This window comes from Rattus norvegicus, chromosome 20 (genome assembly GCF_021556685.1).
Source record: "Rattus norvegicus strain SHRSP/BbbUtx chromosome 20, alternate assembly SHRSP_T2T, whole genome shotgun sequence".
Lineage (NCBI taxonomy): Eukaryota > Metazoa > Chordata > Mammalia > Rodentia > Muridae > Rattus > Rattus norvegicus.
The window spans coordinates 25,525,456-25,547,673 of NC_141553.1; the positions used below are offsets into that span (position 1 = coordinate 25,525,456).

General features: G+C 41.2%; 1 protein-coding gene across 3 annotated transcripts in view; it reads right to left on the bottom strand.

Annotated features, from left to right (window-relative positions):
* The window catches only part of Ctnna3 (catenin alpha 3), a 1,520,222-nt gene that overhangs the window by 1,123,420 nt on the left and 374,584 nt on the right, over positions 1-22,218 (bottom strand). For all 3 annotated transcript variants that reach the window (NM_001426985.1, XM_087597777.1, XM_087597778.1), the window contains 1 exon segment: positions 20,602-20,805. In NM_001426985.1, coding sequence (NP_001413914.1) covers positions 20,602-20,805 — 204 coding nt within the window.

Here is a 22,218-nt window from a genome sequence, read left to right on the forward strand (position 1 = left end):
CTTTTTCTCCTCCCTCCTCCTCCCCCTCCTCTTCATCCTCCTCCCCCTCCTCTCCCTCCTCCTCTTCCTCCTCCTCCAATACCACCTTCTCCTCCCTCCTCCTCCCCCTCCTCTCCCTCCTTCTCCTCCCTCCTCCTCCTCCTCTTCCTCTTCCTCTTCCTCTTCCTCTTCCTTCCAGCCTCTGTAGGCATTGTGTGCACATAGTGAGCAAGGGCACATACAAATACAGAAAATAAAAATAACTATTCCCTGGGTATTCATCCCACAAACTGTGAATATGGCAGTGAGGAAGGCACACCTATCCCCACTCTTTTGAAGATTATATCCTGGTAAAGGTAATAGTGCAAGGGCTGTCAGATGGAGTTAAACAAACTTGAAAGGACTCAGAAATTCATAGTTTCCATGCAGAGTGTCAAGTATGGAGTGCTAAACAGAGCAACTGAGAGACTGACACAGATGTGTATAAAACGTCTCTCTCTGGAATACGAGCATATGTAAAATAAAAGGTGCACATAGTATCTTTTCCACTGAGGAACTTCCTATTCATGATATGTCACACCATTACAGAGCAAAGATTCCACCCAGCAAGAACCTTTTGCTTTTCATACTCTGGGAAGGCCTGGGAGACGGCCTCTGTGCACTGTACAGGGAGTCCGGGAAGTTGATGTTAAGTGTCTATTTCTATTGCCCTCCACCTTACATCTTGAATTAAGGTGTCTCCAGAACAAGGATCTGACTGATTCAACAGGACTCCACACCCAACCCAGCACTTACAGGGATTCTAGGGGCCTTGATTCCAGCTGTCATACCCGTTACACCATATCCTCAGCCCCAATTCAAGAGTCATAGGGGCCTTCTCCCTGGGCAGATTACCGGCTTGTCTACTCCTCTGAAGACACCACAGTAGGAAGGTCCCCCAGGAGGTTGGCTTCATGCAGGGCAACTGACAGGAGCCTAGCATGGCTGCCCTTGGAGAGGCCCAACAAGCAGCTAAAAAGAATCAGATGCAGATACTAGTACCCAATCAATAGAAAGAAGCAGAGGACCCCTTTGGTTGAATTGGGGAAAAGCTGGAAGAAGCTGAGGAGGAAGGTAGCCCTATGAGAAGACCAGCAGCTTCAATGGACCTGGACCCCCAAGATCTCTCAGACACTGAGCTGCCAACCAGGCAGCATACATCAGCTGATAGGAGGCCCCCAACACACCCAACACATACACGGCAGAGGACTGCCTGGTCTGGCCTCAGTGAGAGAAGATGTACATAACCCTCCAGAGACTTGAGGCCCCAGAAAGCAGGGAGGTCTGGTGAGGTGGGGGTAGGGGGTAGGGACATCCTCTTAGAGAAGAAGGGGTGGGAGTGTGAGGTGGGGAGTGGGGGGGCAGTCCAGGAGGGGGATGGGGAAATGAAGACTGCACTGTAAAAAAGGATTAAAGAATTAAAAAAGAGAGTTGTGGGGTCTGGAGGAATTTGTTTTGTTTTATTTTGCAGGGGAGGGGAGCAGGCTTTGTTCTGTTTTATTTTGTGTTGTTTTAATGGGGCAAAGTCTTGGTTGTTCAGGAACATTCGAGTCTGTCCCTAAGGTTGCAGAAAGTGAGTTTGAAATAGAAGCAGTACTCTATCAGATGGGCCAGAGTAGGTCTGTGAGGCCATGGTCTAGAATCTTTGCATTGTACAAGTACTCTAGGAAATCACTGAGAGGCCCTACAGAGATCTGGTGACTGAAAAGTCTCACGTCGCTCTTCCTTGCTAAACAAAAGCAGAAGCAGGGAGCATTCTCTGTAGATCTGCCAAGAGGGACAGTGGCCTAGATGGGGTCGTGGCAGGCAGCGGGTGACAGGGGAAACGTAGCCCTCAGGACTCAAGTCCTTGGCACAGTCATCAGGTTTAATGATCAACGTGAGGATGAAGTAATGAATCAGTTCTAGAGCTGGAGAGATGGCTCAGCAGTTAAGACACTGGCTGCTCTTCTGGAGGTCCTCAGTTCAATTCCCACAACTGTCTTTAATGGGATCTGAGGCCCTCTTCTGTCCAATGCTCTCTGACTACAGGCATACATGCCAATAGAGTGCTCGTATAAATTAATTAATTAATCTTTTTAAAAATATCTTTTAAAAGAATCAAGTCTAGCTTTTCATCTGCTGATTGAATAACCTGACAGGAGCAGGAATGGGTAAGGAACACGGGGTTTTTGAGGGGCGGTTATTCACACCTAGCAAGGTAAAACTCGGCTGCCCACCATTTTTGTCTACTTTTCCTATTCACAGCCACCCTAGGCCGGTGCTGTTAGCACATGAATTGAAGTAAACAAAGAAAACACTGGGTGTGGTGGTGCCTGCCCATTCTACTATTGCTCTGAGGCAAGAGGATGCAAAGATCAAAGACTATATAACAAGACCTCCATCTCAAAAGAACAGAATAGGATAGAGTAAAGAGCCTCTTCAAAGCCAAGTCATTTAATAGAACTCTATGTCAAACTTGTAAAGACCTACTACATCTAAATACTGTGCAAAAGAGTGCAGAGGAATCCCAAGGCTTAAGGTTATTGTTAATAGTTGATGAATCTGCCATGATATGAGAATCGTAGGGTTTTGCTGGTGAGAACTGTTTTGCTGGTGTCTGTGTTTTCTTGTCCTAAAGGTGACTATTTAGCACTTAATAGTGTGTAATATGGACACCGAATTCTTCAGAATTCCACATATTACTTCAAAGTGGCCAGGGAAAGGTAGAAGACTTCCTAAAACCCACCTCAGCACAAGGTGGTTCTATTCCCCCTGAAGATGGTTTTCAGCTCAAAGAAACTAAAAGCCATCCTTAGGAATGGTGGCAGCGGCTCAGAGCTCACACTCGAGACGGTAGAATCTGAGTTTGGCTTTGCCAAAGGACGAGCCATGTGCGTTCCGTGCTTAACTTCTAGGTGTGAGTTTAAGTATCATTCTATACCAGCTCTTGACACTAGAAGGTGATCATCAGATACGTGATTTTTAAACTGAATCTATGAGAAGGGAGCAAAATAAAGAGGGCACAACTAAACTTTCCTCCATAAAAATATTAATTCAACAAAAACTAGAGGGCCAGGGAGAGCCTAAGGGCTTGAGTTCAGTTCCCAGGATGCATTTGGTAGAAAGAGAGGATTCATTTCTTACAAGATGTTCTTTCACTTCCATATGTATCCTGTGATACACACATGCTCTTCCCGAAAAACAATAAATAAATGTTTTAAATAAAGTATTCTTAAGGAGGACTAGATACTCTAGCATACTCCAAGGTCCCCAGACCAATCAGAAGACACACTGACTTCTACTTCCCCGTTAACACTTAGGATAAATTTAAGGGTATTCAGTTCTGTTCTGTTCTGCTCTGTTCTGTTCTATTGTTTAATATAACTGAGATGCCCAAGATGAAGTTTTCATAGTAATATGCAAAAATCTTAAGTACCATATAAGCAGAGCTACAATTCAATGTAAAATTCCTGACATGAACAGACAAAAGACCAGGAGGAACTCACATAACTTGGTGACAGGATAGTTTCCCTGGGTTCAACACAGACAGAGAGAGTCTCAAATTTAGCAAATTTCAGAAATCCCATTGAAGTATAGAAGACTTTGACGCATGCACACACACCACCACCACATGAACTCTTTCCAGAATTTATGAAATGGCAGTCTTGTTCCACTCATAGGCAGCTTTAGTTAGATGGAGTATGTTTCCTAAATAGTCTCTACCTCCCTGAGGTCCTGCTTGTGCTCTCTAAGTACCTTTTTGGTGTGCATAAGCCTGGGTGGCAAGGCAACATTGTCCATCTGCTTCCAGCATCACATACATGGGAGTAATTCAGGACCTCATACAAACTGGGGCAAGCATGAGTGTCTCTGTTCAGGACCACAGGGTTCTGATGAAGCTGCCTTCATTCCCCAGAAGTCAATCTCAACTTGCCAGAAAGTCAGGTTTGCCCTCATTTTAGTTCTTCAGAAGAGAATCTTCAATATCCAAAAAGGGGGGAGAAATGGACATATTAGACAAGACACATTTGTCGACAAATGTTTCGACATCTGGCTCCCTTGCAGCCTCCTTTGACATGTCTGCTAATGTGACAACAGGCAGGAACCTTCTTCAGAGAGAGCAAAGTGTTCAAATAATTAGCCAAATAAAAGAGTCCTTAGCAAGCAGAGGGATAAGAACTAGAATGAGTCTATGGTGAGATTCCCAGCTGTGAAAACTAGTTTTGTGATTAATAGTTTCTAGCTTTAAGCTAAATTTCCCATGATTCACATTCTTGCTCTTCCAATCTTCCATATCAAGCTTAAATCTATTCTTTTAAAGGTAAATTATCCAAATGCCTAATTCAAAATCCTAATTAGGTCTTCCACTGTGGCTGCTGGTGACAATACTCAAGTAATGTGAAAGGGAAGAGAAGCCGGTCCTACGTAAAGGAACACACCTGGGTGTTGTCCCCCTAGTAGGTGATCACGATGTGTAATCATCTCCCACATTAGTGTATTTTTGTTGAACCATCAATTATACTGCACAGTAATGGAATTAATCATAGCTAAAAAAAATGCACACTCCTACCTCTCAACCATAATGAAAAAATACTTTGAGCGAAGATAATATGAAACTTCAAAACTAGGGGCCACAGAAACACACATTCAACTGCTTTACACAAGCAAGTTGCTTGCCCAACACCACCGAGCAAAGGCTGGAGTGAGACCTTGTATGCATCACAAAGAAACTAAAATGCATTGTTGATACTCAAAAAAAAAAAAAATGCAGCCTGTTCATATCAAACACCTGCTTTATAATATGCTATCTCACTGCTCTGAAATTGATCATTTTTGTTCCAAGTTCGAGTATTAGCAAATACTAAATAATAAGGCACTTTTATTTGGAAATTTTACTAAATAACCAACATTCAAACTTTTACATATTGGAGGATTTCAATGCACATTTATGCAAACAAAATGTCCTCCCGGAGTGAAATTATCTAAAAGACCTATCAAAAACCACTGGGTATAAAAATAAATCACAAAAGATTAATTTATTTAGGGTCAATGTTGCATATAGCTAATATATTTCTAGTGTTAAAGTTACATAGTCTTAAGACAAAACTTATTTTAGCAAACTAAAGAACAGACCATCTTTCTTTTCAACAAGCTAAATACACTCTTGGAAGTTCTACAGAATTTCGACTTGTGAAGTTTAAATGTTTTCTGACCGTTTATATATTAACCTGTCTGAAATGTGCTAACTTGAATGTATTGAAAACATTGGCTGCATGCAACAGTGAGCAGGTATCAGGGCCGAAGAGATGGTTCAGTCTGTCTTGCAGCTCACACCCATCTGGAACGCCAGCTACTGTGGATCTGACACCCTCTTCTGGACTCCACGGATGCCTTCACACGGGAGGCTTGGACTCAAACAAACATACACAAACAAAAATAAAACTTTAGACGAACAAAAATGAATGGGTTGACGAACACATAAATGAACCCTTTAACCAGAATACAACTTTATACTGGTTAGTTGACTAAAAGGTAAATAATTTATTTGAGGAACAAAATATTAACCTTCCCTTTAATATAACTGAGTTCCATGAAGATGGGAGTTTTTCTAAGGGAGAATGAGTCCAACTGTTATACCAATGTGGTGTCCTGAGCCAGCACTGTGGTCATTGCGCGTTCTTAGTAGACATAGCAGTATCTTTTTCTAACGATGCTGCATGATGTCAAACGTGAGGTTTATTAGCCCCAAGCCAAAGGCAGATGGTGCAGTGAGACTATTAGTAGATTCCACTATTGCAAACTTAGAATCGCAGAGATGTTGAAGAGGCCACAACACAACAGGATTAGCATATTTGTCATGTTTCCTTTGAAATTTGGTATGAAGAGAAGAAGAGAAAAATGTTTACTTGGGACTCTGTGTTTCTGCTCTACATGACTGGCATTTAAAATTTGTATGCACAAATGTCTAGCTATAGGTCCTCCATGTTCAACATATATATTTTTCAAATTTTTCTTCAGTAACTGATGGAATATGCTTCTGATATGTATTTTCCTGATGAATACATTATGAAATATATACAGATCCACACACACACAAACACACACATACACATTTAAATGGCTAGTTCCTTGCTTTTAAAACACAAATATTATACCTCCAGTGATTCCTAAAACTCAAAATGATACTTTTTAACTTTTAACTTTTCAAGATCAGATTTCAAAGAAGGATTGCTTTACTAATATTTCTACTGTTTACACAAAGCAATGAGGCAAGATAGCCTGTCTTTGAATATTTTCCCCAGAAACCACATTTTTGCCAGGAATACAGAAAAGTTTGGTTTTTTAAATCCTCAAAAATCCTATTTGCTTTCTTCTTTAACTTTCATCTGTAAAACTATAAAGGAATTATCACAGGAAACTCTCCATCGTAGCCTAAAGGCAAACCCACATAGAGACACCCAAGGGTTTTTATTTTCTAGTCAAAAACGCTAAAAACATATAATGGGGAAACTTGGTATCTTCAATAAATGAATATCCTTATTCAGAAAAATGAATCTAGACCCTGACTATTGTCAGTTACTAAGAAGAACTCAAAGTAGATTGAAATTAAGATCTGAAACCAATAGACAAGAAGTAAATAACAGAGAAGCCTCTGGGGCATTGGAATCAGTGATGTTGTTTTAGATGAGACTCCCACAGTACAGGAAACAAAGACACATGAGGTTTTTGCATTGCAAACCTCCACAACTACCCTGGGAGAAAATACTGAAAATACTTTCAGACTGCATAGCTGATAGGACGTTGATGTCCAGAATGTATAAGAACTTAGAAACTCAACAGTTCCACTCAACAGGGATAGATAGCCACCCAAAGGGTATGTGAAAAAATATTCAACATCACTAGGCAGAGAAATGTAAATCAAAACCCCAATGATGCATCACCTCACTACAACAAGAACATCTACTAAGATTACAGTGAAGTATTGGTGTAATGTGAAGAATATAAATTGTTCTTGCACATTGCTGGCAAGAATATAAATTAGTCTGGCCATTATGGAAAGCATTATTGGAACACATTCTTAAAAGAATCACCACAAGATAAAGGGTGACTCAAAGCCATGGAAGACCCATCTATTCCCACGTCTGCAGTTGTACTGGTCACAACGCCTAAGGTACAAAAGCTATGGAGGTGTCTTCCAGCTGACAAGAGGATAAAGAAAACATGGTACATGTACCAAAATAGAGAGTTATTTTTAGCTATAAAAATGAAAATGTAATGAAACCCTGTTGTTCATGACACGGACAGAGCCAAAGTGATTGTGTCAAGTAAAATAAACCCGGTGTATAAGGACAAATCCCTCATGATCTCACTGTTGAGCCATAAAGAGGTAATCTCAGAGAAACTTGAAAAAAAAAGTGTTGGGCAGAAAGTGGTAGAGCACGAGGAAGAACAAGGAAAGGCTGATGAGTAGGAATTAAGTCAGTTATGAAGAGAAGAGTAAACGTTATGCTGCAGAATAGGAAGACTGGGGTAGCTGCTTGTATCTAAACTAGGGAGAAGGAAGGAGCATGCAGGCTCTCACCACCAATAAACAATCACTGAGAAGATCGTGTGTCCACTCTGATCTGAAGATTATACAACATGCGCATGTACTGAGAATAGTCTTGTGTGCTCTACGCTATCATCACAGCACCCTGGGTAATTATTTTAATATTCTTTTATTCAAACTGGGAAAGTTTGAATATGTCACAAAGGAAAGAAAATGAAGAAAGGGGGAAGGAAACTTTTCCTGAGTGCAGAGAAAGTCACTTATAGGATTTAAAAGTGCAGTCCATAGACAGCCATGATCACTGCCCTCGCTTCACCAAGTTCAGAACACTTGGGTTATATGAACTGGAGTATATCTGGATTTTATCTTACTCCTGGCCTTAAAATATAGGATAAAGTCCTTTACCTTCTATTGGCTACCAAAATCTCATTTTTCTTGTTGAACTAATCAAATCACTACAAAAGATGAAATTTCCTATGCCTTCAAAGTACAGTATGCTTTCTTGCTCCAAAATGTTCCTGCTTTGAAACTGTTTAGACAATATTTAAATCTTAGATTTTATTATCGTCTGCCAGATATAGGAAGAAACATGAAATATTAAAGTATTCAAAGCCTGGGTGATAAATTACGTGTTAAAGATTCTTGGAGAAAAGTAAAATATGTTACAAATATCATTTTTGTCAAATAGGTGCTACTCTTAGAATTCTTGATAAAGAAGCTTGATTTTTTTTTAAAATAACATTGAATACATATGTAAAATATATATACTAGCATTTATCTTAGGCATATACATTATGGCAACTTATGAATATTTGATAAATTTAGAAGAATAAAACTGATACATGTAATTTCAACTAGCTACAGAAAAATGAGTATGTAAATTACCTATAGTCCATTGCTCCGCATCTCAAAATATATTATTAGTGGGCTTTTTAAAGAAAATAGTCACACCTAAGGTGTTATTACCAACTCGTAAAGGGCAGTGAATTCCACTAACACAGAATTCATATTTCAAAGGAGAGATGGATAGCATCTCACAGCTCCACCACAGTGGGAGTTATTATGCCAGCCACATGTGTGAGGGCTGTATTTCTCATTGGATTACAAATCCAATAAGGGCTTGCTTTGCCTTTGAGTTACTGGCACTACAAATGGTAAATCACGGCACAGTGCGAAAAGGAAAAACCCGTAGATGTTTGGAGGTTTCTAGAATAAAACACTCACGATTTTTTTTCCTCAAATGGACATCCCTAGAAACCATATTGTCCTGATCTTCCATTGTGGAACTCAGTGTGCAGGCTTTCGCAGCTGTCTCCCTTCCATTCTGTCCCACTCCGCTCCTGTATCAAACGCACTCATTCAACAACCCAGAAAGGCAGTGTGCTTCTTACCCTGTCTGCCAGTTTGATAAAACATGTCCCTTCAGTCTCTGAGCAAAGCCGCTCAGAGCAAAAGATACCAAAGAAAAATCATGGGAAGCAGGTAAAAACAAATGAAGGATAGCTGAGAGTCCTGCATAAGAGTCGGCCAGAAAGGGGACGGAGGTGAAAATGGAACCCAGCAGACCAGGGAACCAGTGGTATGAATGATCCTACACCCCAGTAAGGCTGCATACAGAAGCAAGAATGAGAAAACAGAAATGACCAAGGCATGTTTCCTTTTGGAAATCATGAAGACCTCAGAAATAGGTCTGGTACTGCACAGGTCAGGTTTCTGTGGGGCCTGTCAACGCTGTTGCCCACAAGTAACAGCTGTATCACATTCCAGTACTTGGAATATTTCAGATTCTTACTTTCCCAAGAGTGCTCCTGTGGATCTGTGCCAGTCTCCTTGGTACATTTTTGGCCAATAACCTTCCTGCCATTTTTAATGACTTCCATTTTAATGATTGAAGAAATAGGCAAAGGCCCAGGCTTGTTTGGGGATTGTCATGTACTTCCCAACTCACCTGTGACTACACAGTCAGGATTGCATCTTGGGAAGCTTATTAGGGATCCTTAGTGATGACTGGGAACTTGAAGCATTTGTAGATGAAGGGAGACTGTGCAACCTTTTCATCAACAGAACTAGAGGAGGAGGAGGACGACGACGAGGAGGACGAGGACGAGGACGAGGAGGAGGAGGAAAAAAAAATAAACGACAGTTCAGGAAATTCCCTTGTCAGAAAAAAAAATAGCAGGACTCTTGGGGAGATCCACAAATGTATAAAGTCAGAGAGGCAGGAAGTATTCTTGCTTTAATAGATACAACTCAATGCTACTCGCAATTATTCCCTACATCAAAAATCCAGAAAACAGCTAGCATCTCAGTACAGCCACAGCAGCCACATCAGACTTGCAACGGATATTTAAGACACATTTTTGCCTTGGTCCCACCCCAGTAGTGTCCCCGTGATGAGGTGGGATGATTCAGACCTACCTTCTCCCTGAGGAGGGAAAAAAAAAGAATAATCCAAGTTTTGCTTCCTACGGGGGCTTCTTGAGACACCATCCTTCCCTTCGTGTGTCTTGAAACACTGATGGAACCCAGCACTCTATTCTAGAGGGGCGTCTGAAAACAGAAACTACCCTCTGCAGAAGCAAGAAGTGCATGCCACTGCCTTCTCTATTTTTCCACTTTAAGCATTTGAAGTGCACGCCAATACTGATGCTATCAATGCATACCTTTAAAAGACTTACCATGGCTATCTTTCAAATTACCTTGTATTTTACTTTTACTAATTTGATATTATTTTCCTCATGATTCCTTGATTTTATCTTGTTCTTCTTTTTCTAGACTGTATGTGTATAAACTTATTAGTATGTGTACATATTTCTATAAATAATAATACATAGATGTTGTTTGATTTCTGTGTATTAGTGAGTTTTCCACTTTTCTTCTCACGGTGTTGATATTTAGGTGTAGAAAGGGTGATTATGATTTTTATCAATCTTGAATCTGAGAAGTCCTTGAAACTTCCAGCCTCCCCTAAATTATGTGGAAACAGAAACTTTTAATGCATCTGCACCTGGCATGGAGACTAATTTGGTCATCAAAAACTCACAGGAAAGAAAATCCCAGAAACGGATATGTCCACTGGTGAATTCTAGCAGATATTTTCAGAGTCACAACCTCAGTCTCCTGCAACAAAAGTGAACATTGCAAACCATGTTGTGAAACTGGCATTACATTCACACAGAGCCAGACACAGGCACTGCAGAAGGAGAAGGAGAGAGGCCAATGTCTTTGGTGAAACACTAAATGTTTTCTCCCTACAATGAGCAGTAAGAGGCTATTAATTTTTCCATGGTTCTTATTATTTATATCAGTATATCATGTTATTATATTTGAAATCAAATCTAGTAGCAGAATGTGTCCAATATGGAAAACTCCCAGCATGATTTTTGCAACTTTCTTTGAGTCTAAACTATTTAAAAAAAATTTTAAAGATAGCTTTTCTTTAATATCAGGTTTTGAGAGGCATTTCTGGAACACCGAAATTGTATAAAATGGATAGAAGAGTGAGAGGCTTTCTAGTGGAGTTGAATAGTATAATTGAAAATAAAAGTAGCCCTCCAGTAAATTTAGTTTACTAGTGTTTACAAGCTCTGGGTTTTGTGTCAAATCAGAAAGAAGATAAAACAAGCAGTCAGTGTTTCTAGAGAAATGGTGAAATTGGGGCAAGCTTCTGTTTCCAGAAAACACAGAAAAATGATCAAAAATAGTGTTCATCACATCTATTTTGCACCAAACAAAAGAATTAATTGTTCTTCTCCCTCAAAATGCAGAACAATTGTCAAGCTTACCTTTTTGCGAGCCTTGGGTATTCTTTGTAGAGTCCTTTTTTCCTGAACCTCTGACAATATTAAGATTCAACTTCTCATTGCTGAAAAGTGAGGGAGACTTCTAAGCAAGAAGGGAGAAGTGAGAGCTTCCCTATGACCACCCTGCAGCATGAAGTACAGTCACTCAGTGTTTACCTCTCCTGAGTCAGTACCACTGAACCAGAGTAACCAACAGTCACATGTACTAGGAATTATCAATGGTTGGTCATCTGGAAAAGTTGCTTTTCAAATGCAGTGACAGCCTTCGCTATCGCTCCAGAGCAGTGCACACAAGCTTGTTAAGATACAGCTGTACAGGAGTGTAACTCATCGAGGCTCCTCTTTACCCACACTTGATATTGGACTCTGACCCTTATAATTAGATGAGCCTCACCCACTGCGGGCCTCAGTTACAATGATGGCTACAGAGGTTGCATTTTACCAATTAGTGATAATGAAAATGTATTAATGAGCCTTTTCAGGCAGACGGAAACAGGCAGAGTCAAACGACAGGTGGATCTTGGAAGAGAGTGGGGAAGAGTGGGGGATAGAACTGAGTGAGCTGGAGGGGTCAAGGACACCACAGGAAAGCCTACAGAGTCAACTACTCTGGGACCATGAGCCCACCAACCAAAGAGCATGCAGGGACTCAACCTAGGCTCCCTACACATTGTAGCAGATGTTCAGCTTGGTCTTCATGTGGGTCCTCTAACAGTTGAAGCAGGAGATGTCTCTGACCCTGTTTCCTGCCATTGGATCCCCTTTCCCTACCTGGACTGCCTGGTTGGGCCTCTGTGGGAGAGGAGTATTTAGTCCTGCTGGGAATGGATGTTCCAGGGTTACTTGGTACCAAAGCAGGGCTTCCTATTCTCTGAGGTGAAGTGGAAGGGCTGTTGGAGAGAGGGATTTATAAGGGTGGGACTGGGAGGAGAGGAAGGAGGGGGCTGTGATTGGGATGTAATGTGAATAAAATAATTAAATAAGAAAAAAACAAATCAAAACAACTGTTTTTTATGTACGTCTGCTTACTAGTTTCAGCTCCATACTCTTGAAGCTGTGTAATTAACAGGTTTCCTCCATATCTTCTACATTGTGCCTTACACTTGATTTCCGATGGTCCCTCCCCATCTTCTATGCGCCTCACAAAGTCATTACATACCAAGCTCCTAGTGTCTAGTGCTCATCTGCTGTGTGCGAGCTATCTTAAAACTAGTGGCTGGGAGCAACAACGATTTCATTGTCTCTCATGGTTCTGAGAAATGGGGTCATGTGTGATTTCAAACACCGGGTTTCTGTGCAGCAGCAGTGGAGATCTGGCTGAGGCTGGAGTAAGAGAAGGATTAGCTGGACTAAAATGTGAGAAAGTGCATGCACACCCAATCCCAGCAGCTCACACCGGCCTTTGTCCTAGAAAAAAGACTCTCTCCGTTGGCTGTGGATTTACTATAAATCTTGGGTCCTATAGCCCAGCAGTTTTATGTTCCGGAAAGAAACATTCTAAGACAGAGTAGGAGCTAAATATGAGTCACTCCTAATGAGAGATAAGCCTAAATTGAACTTTGGCTTCTTTTAAAAGCAAATAATTATGTTTAGTCAAATATCAGCAGGAGGGTTGGGGACAGGGACAATGTTTGCCATTTAATGGCCAGTGTTTGGCCTCAGATCTGACCTTCTCTTCTTTCTCACCTAACTAAATTGTATGTATCTCTACAGCAAGCACTGTGATTTCTGCCCTTGTACCTTTGCACAGGCGCTTATATTATACATTACTTGTATGCCAGGCTCCTGGTCACTCTTTGAACCCAGCAGACGCATGTTCTCCTTTGTGAAGCCCATGGACCTCTCGCCCTGGAGTGGGTCGCTCTCCCCTCTTGCCATGGAGTAGGTTGCTCTCCTCTGAGTGATGCAGTACTCAGGACTTTCCATCTGGTCACTACAGCTTCTGTCTGTCTGTCTGACTGTCTGTCTGTCTGTCTGTCTGTCTGTCTTTTCAACACATCCCAACTGCAGTTTCCCCCCCACAATGCTCATTTTACTTATTGCTTTGGCTGATCCCTTGACAACCAGGACCCCAATTTTTCAATCCCCAAATCACCAGTTCCTTAAAACACTGTATGTACAGGAATTCACGTGATCAGAAGTTGCATCACCACCCATAAAACTTTGAACTGAAATACACTTTAGCTCTCTTTCATGGCCAATGCAGAATCTGTCAAAAAATGTGTTAAATGTCTTTCAAAGTCCCCCATATGTATCACTATATTTATATAGAGTCACAGAATTTCCAGGTGCCCATATAATACAGTCTGCTTTGGACCACCCTGACTTGGACCTCCCAATTAACAATTTAGCCTGTTAATTATCTTAGTGGATATTTCCTCTCTCAGAAGTACCTTAGTTTGGATGGCAAAGTATATATATATATATATATATATATATATATATATATATATATATATATATATACCAGAATTTCCGATGATAAACTAAATAGACCAGAAACCAAATACCTAGTTTCTAAGACAGGGTGTGCTGTCTCCTTGTTCAGACCAGAGAAAATAGGACACTTTCACTTTGGCTGTTAGCTGAAGTTGTTGGTGATGGGTGTCAGGCATCTCTGCACCCCAATAGGGTCTATTCTCAGGTGCAAGAAGCTCTTCCAAGGCCACATGCCCCCCAGGAATGACCCACAGACAGTAGCCGATGGCTACAGAGAAGCAGGCTCGGTTGTCCTGCCTTAGTCCTAGCAATCCAGAAGTACTCCCAGCTCCAGAATTCTAAGGCGATTAAGAATCCGTTGTGTTTGGCTTTGCTACTAGTCTCACCTGCATCACAAAATCTCCTGAGGGGATTTCCCAATAAGCCGTACCTGTGCTAGCCTTGATTTCAGTCTGCACCTATGCTACTTGACAACTCTCTCCAATGTTTTCTGTCAAATGCTGGCCGGCAACTGCACTACCCATAAATTTTGCCAAAGTAAGAATCATTCTTTGGTCCTCATTTACTTAAGTCATTTCTGCCATCCGATATGGTTCTTTTTCTGTGTAAGAAAAAAACTAAGTAAAACCTATTGTTATTACAAAAAAATAATAAATAATGAACTAGAAAGTAGAGGTGCCCCAGTGGGAGCACCACTACACACAAAGAAAATGACCCACCCAAACCTCTGCTAACAGGAAACAGATAAAAGGTTCTGTGCCTTCACGCAAACAGGCTGAGAGTATGCGACCTTCTAGAACTTTTCCAGTGTAAGGCTTTGGAAGGAGTCCATATCTCACCCATTAAGGCATCCTCCCTTGCTTCCCGGTTATTTCAGTTTCACAGACATCTCCATGTTCAATGTCAGAAGCTACACATATAAAGTCTCACCCACATGACCCCCTAAATCTGAGCTGAACAAGGTAATAATAATAGGCATGCCAAACTCTACACGGGACAGCCGCAAGGCCTCAACGCTACACAGAAAAGCTATAAGCAAGTAAGACATGCTGAGAGCAGTATCGTCTTGTCTTCCCCAGGGAAGCACCTCTCTCTCTGTATCTGTCTCTCTCTGACTCTCTCTCTCTCTCTCTCTCTCTCTCTCTCTCTCCCTCTCTCTCTCTCTCTCTGTGTGTGTGTGTGTGTGTGTGTGTGTGAGACTTTCTCTCTGACTCTCTATGTCTCTCTCACTCTCTCTCTCACTCTCTCTGTATCTCTCGCTCTCGCTCTGTCTCTGTCTCTCTCTCTCTCCCTCTCTCGCTCTCTTGCTCTCTCTATGTGTGTGTATGAATATATAAATGTACTAACAATTAATATTAAAAAAAGAGTCAAGTACAGTAAACCTGAACTGATAACAATTCTAATATGTGGTCCACAGAGGGAAAACAAGTGGGGGAAAGTAGGTCTAATAAATTTTCCACCTGTTCTGAATCTATGTTTGCTGTCTATTGTATGTGTTTATATACATATGTAGTGGGGTGCTGTCTATGTAAGCACATGGAAATGTACACTTCAAGCATCATTCCTCAGGCACCATCTACACTGTTTATTTTGAGGCCGGGTCTCCCCTGGCCTGGGATTCGTACTGTTTCAGCTTAACTGGCTTGTTACTACCTCTGCAGCACTGACACAACACACACACTCCGACAACTCCTGGCTTTGTGATGTGGGTTCCCAGGGACCCCACTCACGACTCCTTGCTTGCATGACTAGCACCTCACCAACTGAGCCATTTCCCCAACTCCACACGTAGAAAATGTTTAGTCCTAACGCGTCTTTTGTAATAACAGCCATTACTCATGGGTACTCTTAACTAGGATAAATTATATGATAATTAATTTATTAGAATAAATGAGCTAAGGCAGCAGCTATTTCTAAAATGGACTTTCAAGAAAGGCACCTGTGTGGGTTGGATATGTGATGGGATCTCGGAATATCTCTTGGTAGGCTTTGCTGATCCATAGCAGCTTCCTGAGGTAAGTATAAGCATTAGATTCATACAAATGAAACTGATTACTGACTATCAAAAGCCAACATCCAACATTCAACATTCAACACCAATATGATCTGAACACACTCCCCCCAAAACTCCTGTGTCTGCTGATATCTAGAAGCTCAAACATGATACTCACCTTCAAAACCTATTTTCATTGGTTATAAAAATACCACCATATGAAGATACTCATTTCCCAGAGTCCTTTCTCTTCTTAGAGGATAGTTTGGCTTAAGTCTGAAAAATTCCTTACGTGTGTTTTTTAACCAAAACAATGAGTCAGACCTAGCCAATCGTGGAAGTATAGGAAATCCTATTGAAAATATTTATTCTTAAGTTTTAAGAGACAGAGGCTGTGTTTTCTCTGATCCTCTATGCTCTCTGGAGTGTGTCTTCAAATGAATAAAATTCCTAGGTTGCAATATGGCCAGATGCAAATCCAAATGGTAGGACTGTGGTGGTGAAAAAAAAAATGTTCCTCGAGCTTCACATAGATCTTTGGAAGAAGCCTGAATTTCCAAAAAGGAGACTTCCCTCACAAGATTCAGTCATAAAACTTAAGTAGTGCCTGAAATTCATTTCATGTCAGAGGTTCTTTCTTCGTTGGATGGTGTATACGGTACACACTCACTTCATTCTTTCTTGCATTTAAAATATAACTCAGCCTTTTCCAGGTGCCAGGCCTGGTGTCTGGGGCCTGGGATAAAACATTAAACAAAGCAAACATGTGGCTTGCCAGAATGACCTTAGAATTTGAGGTCTATTTCCTACAGTGGGTCCACAAAGAAAAGAATTGCTCAGTTGACTAAGGAAAACTGATACTGACCAATGGAGTGGATTCTGCAGAAACATTGACTTCCCAATTCTCATAATCTACATATCTATAGTGACCATTTTGGAATTTTAGTTTCTTTTTAAAAGCACACAGAAATATTGTAAGGCTATGTTTTCATTTTAATGACAGGTGTGGGATATAGGGCTGCTTCAGCGCCCCACAGCAGCTGACTATGATTTGCCAGCTTCAGATGGTTTCTGTGACTGTGTGACATTAGGAATTCTGAGGACTTTTCAGAGGGTGTACAAATGCTAGGGAGCTGAGATGGGGGGTGGGTCATTGGTGCGTTGTTCATGGGTAGGTGATTGGTGGGTTATTAGTGAGTTATTAGTTGGCGGTGGTGGTGGTCACAGTCTGTTAAGTAGTCATGCATGAAGAAGAAACAAGTGTTAGGGGGTTGAACAAGTGGAAAGGAAGGGATGCAGAAGGGTAGAAGAAAAAACCCACAAAGTAGCAAAAGACCAGCTCTAAGTTATCGTTAGAGATGGAATTGAGGTGGAGGGTCTTTAAGATGGGCCCCACCTGATCATATGAACTCTAAAGGGCAGTTTTCTCTCGAAGTGTGTCTGGCATCACCAGTGGCGTTGGAAGCACACAACATCACTAGCTGTGAAAGGGTGTAACAAGGACCATGAGTAAAGAGGCAAACATATCATCCAGGACATGGGATCGGGTCTGAAATGGATGCTTATTCAGGACTCCAGAAAACAGTGCAGCCCTCCAACACGGTGACTTCAACTCAGTGAGATCTTAACCAGGCTTTTCACCTGTAAAGCGACTAAGGAATTTGAAGGATTAAGGCACCAGGTCTGCCAGTCTTGATGGCACACACCTTTCATGGCAGCTCTTTGAAGGCAGAAGCAGGCAGAACTCTGTGAGTTCAGGGCCAGTCTGGTTTACATAGCAAATTCCAGGTCAGTCAAGGTTACATAATGAGACCCTGTCTTAATAACAACAATAAGACATTAAGTATGTGGTGATTTGTTATAGCTACAATAGAAACCAGCAACTGTCTATTCTGTTTCTCTCTCTCTCTCTCTCTCTCTCTCTCTCTCTCTCTCTCTCTCTCTCTCTCCACACACACACACACACACACACACACACACACAGAGACACACACATACCACACATATACATGTACATGTATATGTGTGGTATGTGTGTGTAAGAGAAAGAGAAAATACAAATGTCTTCCTAATATAACAAGAAATACATAGATTCAATGACAAATATAATACAAACTTCCTGTTTTTTAAAAGATTATTTCAACTCAGGATAGCCATGTGCTCCGATGGACTGAATCTGAAGTAGACATGTTCCACTGATAACCAGGCTTTGGACTCAACAGACATTAAATGTGAAGTTGAGCCTTGATGTCACATTTGCACAAGAGATCCACAGACTCTGCGAGCATTCATCATACCTTAAGAATTTGTGACTTCCTTTTTGTCTAAACCAGAAGGCTAGACAAACTGAGTCTGTAAACACAAAGAACCTTTCCTACGTGTGTCCCCAAGCAGGGTCTTCATCAGTGCAGCTCAATTACAATAGGCACTGATGATCTTCAGAAGCAAACTGGGCACATTGAGGAAGAGGAAGATCCTTCAAAGTTCCAGAGCTCTCCTAAAGATGCTGCACACACTGAGCAAGGTTTGACCTCAGCTCAATCCAAGAAATAAAACTCCCTGTCCATTGGACCCAATAAAGGAAACTGGACAGATGGCTCAACAGTTAGGAGTACTTAGTGCTCCTACAGAGAACCTGATTTCAGACCCCAGCACCCACGTGGCAGTGTGTGATCATCTGTAGCTCCAGTTCCAAGGGGACCTGATACCCTCTTTGGGTCTCTGTGAGAACCCAAAAGGTCTCTGTGGTAAATTTAGACATATAGGCAAGACATTCATATACATAAAACAAAAATAAGGTTTTAGAGTAGGATCTCCTTGGATTTAACATCCTGCTAGTAGGCTTCAAATTCTCAGTGATTTTACCTTGAAGTTGGTGTTACTAAGTAGGACAAGGAGACCCATGTCTAGGGTAGAACACGGTCCCACTTCCAGGAAGGGTACTGAGATGAACCGTTGATGCTGCAGTCCCTCTGAATATGACCTTAGCAACCACGAGGGTAGTTCATGGTCATGAGCCTGGACCACAGATAACTTTGAAAATCTGGGCCCCCACTGCATAAGTAGGCTGCCCTTCTGGGAAACATAGTATTAGGTAGAAACCAGACTTATTTTATTTCATTTATTAAGAATGACTAATTTTTAAAAGTTTCTTTGCTTGTTTTAAATAACATCAGCTTTGTTTTCATTTTGTACTAGACCTCACAAATCATGAATCTATCTCTATTAATCTATTAGGTTAATGTGGAAATTGTAAACCTATGTATCTACAACAAGGGCAACCTATTTTAAAGAAAGTGGATTTGCCTATGATTTCACAGTTTATATATAAAATAAGTATATGTATAACTTGACTACACTTTATAAAGACGAGAATAATATTAATACTTTTCAGTTTCCAGGTTGCTTGTGATTGATGAACTGCCCTAAGCAATCTTTAATAAGAAAATCTCATATGCTAAAAATGGTAAGATTCTAGCTTCAGATATCCAAGCAGGACATGACGTTACTAACATGTGCTTCTTATTAACAAAATCTGCTTCTCCGCCTTGATTTCTTGACAGGAAAGAGCCTTTGTCAGTAGTAAAATCATCAAATATTAAGAATACAGAGATGTATCAAATGTGTTCTAGGGTCTTGAAAACTCATTTTAGCACATTTCACTTCTACCTAAATCAATCCAAAACTTTCCATTTCTTAGCCAAAAAGTCATATTCTCTGTGATTAATTACTGCCCAAACATACCTGTATCAATCTTGAATTGTTCCACTTATAAGTGGGTAGATAAAATATTCTTAAAATAACTATGCAGTTCAGTGATTTAAGAAGTTTTCATCTCTTTATCTGTAAGAGATACATTCCATAATCCCCAGTGGATACTTGAAATATAGTTCTAAACTCTAAATACACAGTAATTCTTCCTATATAGACATGTCTGTGACAGTTTCATTTATAATTTAAGAACAGTAGAAAAAAGAGAACATCATCAACCACAAATTATATAGAATAATAATAAACATATACTGTATTGAAGTTATTTTTAAACATGTCATTTTTTGAGTTTCCCATGTAATTATTTCAGTTGACAGTTTGCTATAAGGAATTAAGGCCACAGGAGCAAGCCCATAAATATGCAGGGATGAAAGTAAAGCTAAGAGTTCCTGAGATCTTCTTGCCTTAGCAACGGCACTGAGATCAGAACAAAGGTGACAAATGCTCCATCAACAGATATGATACAGAATCAAAGAAAATGGACGTTGAAACAAATACAATCTACACATTTCCAAATTTTCTGAGTGAGTCTAACAGCAAGCATGTGGCACTGTGTCATATTTTGGGGAACACAAAGCACTCTCCACACTGCCTGAGATTTTTAACCCTTCAAACACAGCTCTAGATCCCCACACCATAGATGTACCCTATTCCCATCAGAACCCTAACTTCTCATGGCCCTTGGTCGCCAGCTCTACTCTAACCAACGTACCCCTTCTATTTTCCTTTGGTCCCCTAAATTAATGTGCAATAATAGTTTGGTACCTCAAACACTGACTCTCTGACTGAAATGAAGAGACTTCTACAACCAACCAATCATGTTTAAACACTTCTCTGGTTCCGATTTCAACCCTACAAAGTCCTAAAATTACGCTTCATCTTGAACACACACACACAAACACACACAGAACCCACTCTTAAAGCCAATTTGCATGAAACCACCTACTCCTTTTCGGGTGACTGTATTTCGTATATAAAAGCACTCCAAGCAAATACTCAAAGCCATTCCAGGAAGATGCAAGGAGGAGAAGAAACTGGTCGCCTACATTACTCATGTACTCCGACAGCAGGTCCTGGAGAGCCTGGCGGATGGCATTGCACTCAGCGATGATCCGTTCCCGGTGGAGGTCCCTGGTACAGGAAGAGTCAGCCAACAGTGCAGCCCCACTGATGATGGCTTCTAGGCGTTTCTCTAGTGATGGTCTTAAGTCTTCCTCTGTCACTGTGAGTGGGTTCAGGACAATTAAATTCTGGGAGAAGAAAACATTTAGATGGTTAGGACTCTGGAAGACCATTTTATTTAGGCTTCCCAATTAGAAGCTTATATTATGCTTTTCTTGCCTCCATAGTTCACATAGAAGAATGTGTAGCAATTACTGTTTGGCTGGATGATAAACGTTTTGTATTTAGGAGCTTGAGTTCTACTGCCAGACAGTCCTGGATTCAAATCTTGCCCTTCCCATTCACGAGAGGGCCTTGTCTCCCCATGCCTCCCTTACATCTGTAAAGCCTCAGTATTCCTGATGCTTATGCCCTAAAACTGTCAGAAGAGTTATACAAACACCTAACAGGGTGACTGGTGTGCCCAGAAGCACAACAGTAGTAGCTCCAAGCTGCATGGCCGCTTTCCACATGCACTGTCTCATCCTAACACGGAGGATGCCGGCAGCCAGAGTGTGATGGGCTACACGTTCCAGCGGCTATGTGAGGCTGAGAGGCTTTTACCCAGGGTCAAAGAGCAAATAAGCTTTGAAGTTCAGATGCATAACTCTGTCTCGTAATTCTCAACTCAATGTCGTTTTCATTATACTTCACTGTAAGTCCCAGGTGCTAATTAACTTTACTGCTAATGTATCAGAGAAAATTCTGGCTTTTAATTATTCATTTAAAAAGTAGAACTCCTGGTGCTGAAGAGATAGTTCATCGGTAGCAGCATGATCGGCTCTTGGAAAGGATCAGCGTGCAATGGCAGTACCCACAGAGGGCAGCTCACACGCACCTGGACTCAAGCTCCAGGGGATCTGGTGCCCTCTTCTGGACACTGTGGGCAACTGCACATGAACACACACACACACACACACACACACACACACACACACACACACACACACTGTTTAATGATAAGGTTAAGGTAAAACAAAGAGTCACGCTTAAGAGAGCAACTCACTTCAGAAAGACAGAGAGCCATGGTAAAGCATAGGGCCCTGGAACCCACACGCCACAGAGTACAGTGTAAGCCAGAACTCAGATGTGATGTGGCAAGCTTAACTATCTTACAGCACTCAGGAATCCTCCCTTCCCTTAAATTTTTTTTATTCTACTGTTCTGTTTACTTGAACAAAATAAATGAGAGCACAAGGTGCGGCTTACTGGCTTGCTGGCCATAACTTGCTCAGCTTCCTTTCTTATAGAACTCATGTTAACCAACTCAGGGACGGCACCACCCACAACGGGCTCTCCCCCACCAATCACTAACTTTAAAAATGCCCTCTAACCAGGTCGCATGGAGGCATTCCTCTCAGTTGTCTCAGTTGAGGTCCCATCCTTTCAGATGACTCTAGCTTGTGTCATGAGACTAACATGAAATTGACCAGCACAGCCGCTGGAACATTTGTGATCCAGATCTGCAGAAGCCAAGATATGGCAACTGCCCTTGTGCTTAC